Raw genomic sequence first — 4,445 nt, forward strand, 5'->3', positions numbered from 1 at the left:
ATTTTAGTACTAGTAAAAGAATTAGAAAATTTCCAAAAAAAAAAGGAAATTCACCATCCACACAACCCATCTTCTTCCTCAAGCTCCATGACCTTGCTCCCCAAGGCTTCTAGAACTCCTTGCTCCCCAAGTATACTTCACCATTAATCCACCATTATTTTAATTGAGCCTTGTTCCTAAACTTTCTATAAATGGTGTGCTGATTTCACTATTCATCCCCACCCAAAAATCAGAAAACTTTCAACACTTCCACCCAAACCTTCCTGTTTTCCGGCAACCACCACCCGCCTACCCCCTCGCCGGCGCCAACCAGACGCGCGCCACCATCCCCCTTCCTCCTCCACGGCCTGCGCGACACCCCTCTTTCCTCTCCCTCACCTTTTCGCTGCCTCTCCCCTCCCTATTCGAACTGGGCTGCAGCCTCCCTGCTGCCGCGCCGCACCTGCCGCCAGCCACGTCCGCGCCGCCTTCCTGCCGTCCGTCTCGCTGCTGCACCGCCACCTTCTCGCCGGAGCTCCCACCCCCACTGCACTGCCCCGTCTTCTCCTTGTTAGTTCACTTAGTGAAGGTATATTACATACCTTTCCCTCCTTTTATAAATTTGAAAAACTTGAGTTATGTTAGTTGGGCTTAGTGATTAATTAACATAACCCATATAGTAAGTTGGACTAATTAAATAAGCTACCTTGAATTACTATCTTGTTTTGTCTATGCATAAGTGTACTTCTAACCTTTCAAGTTAAAATATAGAAACTTAGTATAGTAAATAAATCAAGTTGATTGGACTTAGTTAATTAACTTAATATTATAAATTCCACTTTATGAAATAATTATACAACCTAATTATAGTATAATATAAATCACGGCATAATCACTAATATTACATCTTTAATATATAATGGGTATCTTTGGTTAATTAAGTTATAGTTTCATGTTCACATAGATATAACTTAAGTTTATGTATTATAAAGTAATACTAATCAAGTACACTTGGATCTTTAAGTATAATGTTAGTATGCTTAATCTATAATTAATTAATTATAATCCCACTTGTAGCTTGAGTAAATGACTATCACTTTTTACTTTGTAAATTAAGCAAGTCACTTATACAAGGACACTAATTAGTATGAAATATCACTAGTACAAGCTAGAGCTTAACAATGAGTTAGATATCACCTTATTATTAAAAGTCTAACTAAAGTATGAAAGTTCTATAATTATACCTTCAAGTCATTAAACATGAATTTCCATGAATCTTATAAGTAGTGGCTGTTACTAAATAAATAGTTTTACTTTTACATAAGTTAGTGACCAAGTTAGTAAAGTCAAGAATTATAGTTTAGGTAATAAATGATGGGGTTACATAATTAACTTCATGAACTCACTATTAAGTTATATTAAAGTACTTCCTATAATGGGCACATGATGGAAATGGATCGTAAAGTTTAAATCTAGATTAAAATATTAATAAGTCGTCTTTTATTAATCCTTGAATAGATTAGAAAGGAAAAGGGATATTACAATAATCCTCCCCCAGCTATCAAGTATAATAATCGCGACTCGAGGTAACGTCTACTGCTAACACCCGCACTCCCCTTCCAACTACGTTTTATGACGCTTTTACATAATATTTTGATGATATGTGTTTATGGATTGCGGGATATGAGATGTTTTGCTAAATGATGTTTATGATGATAAATTGGTTTTTCATGATGATTAAGAGATGTTTTATGACGTAAATATAAAAATGACGAAACATGATAAATGAAAGTGAAAGATGGTTCATGGCAGTACTATGTTCTCTGGGCCGTGCACGTGTCATTATGTTATATGGCGGCAACGCCACCTTCTGATGGGGGACAACGTCCTCGGTGGTACCCGCATTATGTTTGGCATTATATGCCACCTTCTGATGGGGGACAAAGGTCCTCGGTGGCTTTGCCTTATGTTTGGCATTATATGACACCTTCTGAAGGGGGACAAAGGTCCTCGGTGGCTTTGCCTTATGTTATTATGTTTGGCATTATATGACACCTTCTGATGGGGGACAAAGGTCCTCGGTGGCTTTGCCTTATGTTATGATGTATGGCTTTGTGCCACCTTCTGATGGGGGACATATGTCCTCGGTGGCTTAGCCTTCTGTTGTACTCGCCGAATAACCAAAAGAAGATTTCTGATAATTAATATTATATAATGATGAATTACAATACGTATCTTTCTTTTAAATTCCTGATATGAATTACGAAATGGTTTAACCATATTCTCCCCTCTCTGTTTGCAAATAAAATGATTTGAAATGAATTTACGCTGTTAGAGTAGTATGTTACTGGGCCTCGGCTCATGACGTTTTGTTTTCTGTTTTAGGTACCGATAGGGATGACGGAATGGCTTAGCAGTGAGGAATTGATATTAGAATGACTCAAACACTTATAGTTTTCGTAACCTAAGTAGTTAGTTAGTTAATTAACATTAATGTTGTTCTACTTTAATATAACATAGTACGTTTAAGTTTCCATGTTATTATATGTTTATGTAAGTATGTTGCCTTGTATTTTCCTAATGGAAAGTACGGCAGTAACGCACCGACCAAAGGCTAGGACTTCCGCTGCTAATAATCAAGATTAATTAACCTAATAAAGATGCTTAGAGGTCGGGGCGTTACAGAGTGGTATCAGAGCAAAAGGTTCTGAGGACCGTAAAATAAACCCAGGAACAAGATCCAACGGGTTTTAGGACTAAAACGAGCAAAAGAGAGTAGGTTAAGTAAGAAAATATGTTAAGTTTGAAAATATTAAAACAAGTTCGGTAAAATTTGATGATGAAAATTAGTAGTAAATCGGTTATCAAGTTAATGTAAATATGAATGTATATGAGTAGTAATAAAAAGTGAAGATGAATAAGTAATGAAAAACTAATGTAATAAAATATGAGCGTGAGTGTTAGGAACGGGATGGGATCATTTTACACTATTTATTAACGACTAAATATAGTTACAAAAACGTAACTCCGTCAAGCATCTTGTATTTTAGAGGATAGCATCAAGCGAAAGCGAACGTACGAAAGAGGGAAACGCAAACAACGCTGATTTGGAGGAAATGAGAGCAAGACTCGACGCACTTCGAAACGACCCTATTTTCAAGGACTCCTCCGGAGAAACAAATGGGAATCAATTGAACTTGATGGGACTCATGATGATGGAGATTCTGCAAGGGAATAGGGAACGATCGAAAACTGAGCAAGAGGAATGCTCTAACATGTTCAAGAAGTTCTGCACTCATAATCCGCCAACCTATGACGGCAAGCTAGACCTCACGGAGTTCGAAGAATGGCTCAACAACATGGAGAAGCTGTTTGATGCTACTCAATGCCCTGACAAGTGGAAGGTCAACTTTGCAGTCTTTTATCTGAAAGGACAAGCTGATCTGTGGTGGAAAACTGCAAAGGAGATGCAAGATCAACCGATTTTTGGTTGGGAAAAGTTAAAAGAAGCTATGAGAAGACAATTATATCCCCCGTCTCTACAGCTGCAAATGGAGTTTGAATTTATTCATCTGAAGCAGAGGAACATGTCTGTATTAGAGTATGCAGTGAAGTTTAATGAGCTCGCACGATTCGTTCCCGACTTAGTAACCACTGACCGACAGAGAATGAACCGCTTTGAAGGAGGCCTGAACCTTGACATCCAAGTAAAATTGGCAGCGCACATGAGTAACTCCTACCAAGAACTATATGATAGAGCCATCAATGTCGAGCGGAAAATGAAACTCCATGAAGAGGTGTACGAGAATGGCAAAAGAAAAGATAAACCCCATAATAGTCAATTGAGCAATGGCTTCAACAAGAGGCTAAACACGGGGTACTCAGAGGCTAATCATTATCAAAGACAATTCCTACAATGTAACAAGTGTGGTAAGCAAGGACACCTAGAAAAGGATTGTCGCCATGGAACGGGTCAATGTTTTCGATGTGGTAAGCGAGATCACCTAGTCAGGGATTGTCCCATACCAGACACTCGAGGCCAAATCCGGGAGAATTTCGGCCACGAAAGAATTCAAGGGAATGATCGAAATTTTAAATATAATGGTAATACAAGTAACAATAACAAGAATCCCACACGAGGAGCTTCACAAATTGGAAGAGTATACACGATGCGACAGACTGAAGGTGACGATGTTGCCAATGGTACTCACTCAAATTCTAATATTGATGCTTAAATAATATCGTTGGCATGCATTGACAGCTAGCTAGAATACCATTTAACTACTGCTTAGGTATACCTGTAAGAAACGATCTTTTTTTAACTCAAGCATGCGTATCAAACAAGTTTTATGAAGCGCAATTTTAAAGTTCCAAGTTTCGAGGACGAAACTTTTTATAAGGGGGTGAGGATGTAATATCCCGAAAATTTAAGCTTGTTTAAATTTAATAAAAAGCTAAGTAATTTG

General features: G+C 38.0%; 1 protein-coding gene across 1 annotated transcript; it reads left to right on the forward strand.

The window, feature by feature from the left end:
- Positions 1-3,095: 3,095 nt before the first annotated feature.
- LOC104885320 (uncharacterized) lies at positions 3,096-4,214 on the forward strand. Its single transcript, XM_010670016.2, has one exon. It carries the CDS (start codon positions 3,096-3,098, stop codon positions 4,212-4,214), a length of 1,119 nt encoding a protein of 372 aa, XP_010668318.2.
- The last annotated feature ends 231 nt before the right edge of the window (positions 4,215-4,445 follow it).

Source organism: Beta vulgaris, chromosome 3, assembly GCF_026745355.1.
Source record: "Beta vulgaris subsp. vulgaris cultivar EL10 chromosome 3, EL10.2, whole genome shotgun sequence".
In the NCBI taxonomy this organism is placed as follows: Eukaryota; Viridiplantae; Streptophyta; class Magnoliopsida; order Caryophyllales; family Amaranthaceae; genus Beta; species Beta vulgaris.

What these genes read in the sequence shown, in the direction of transcription:
- LOC104885320 (XM_010670016.2), top strand. Translation starts at nt 3,096, where the DNA reads ATGAGAGCAAGACTCGACGCACTTCGAAACGACCCTATTTTCAAGGAC.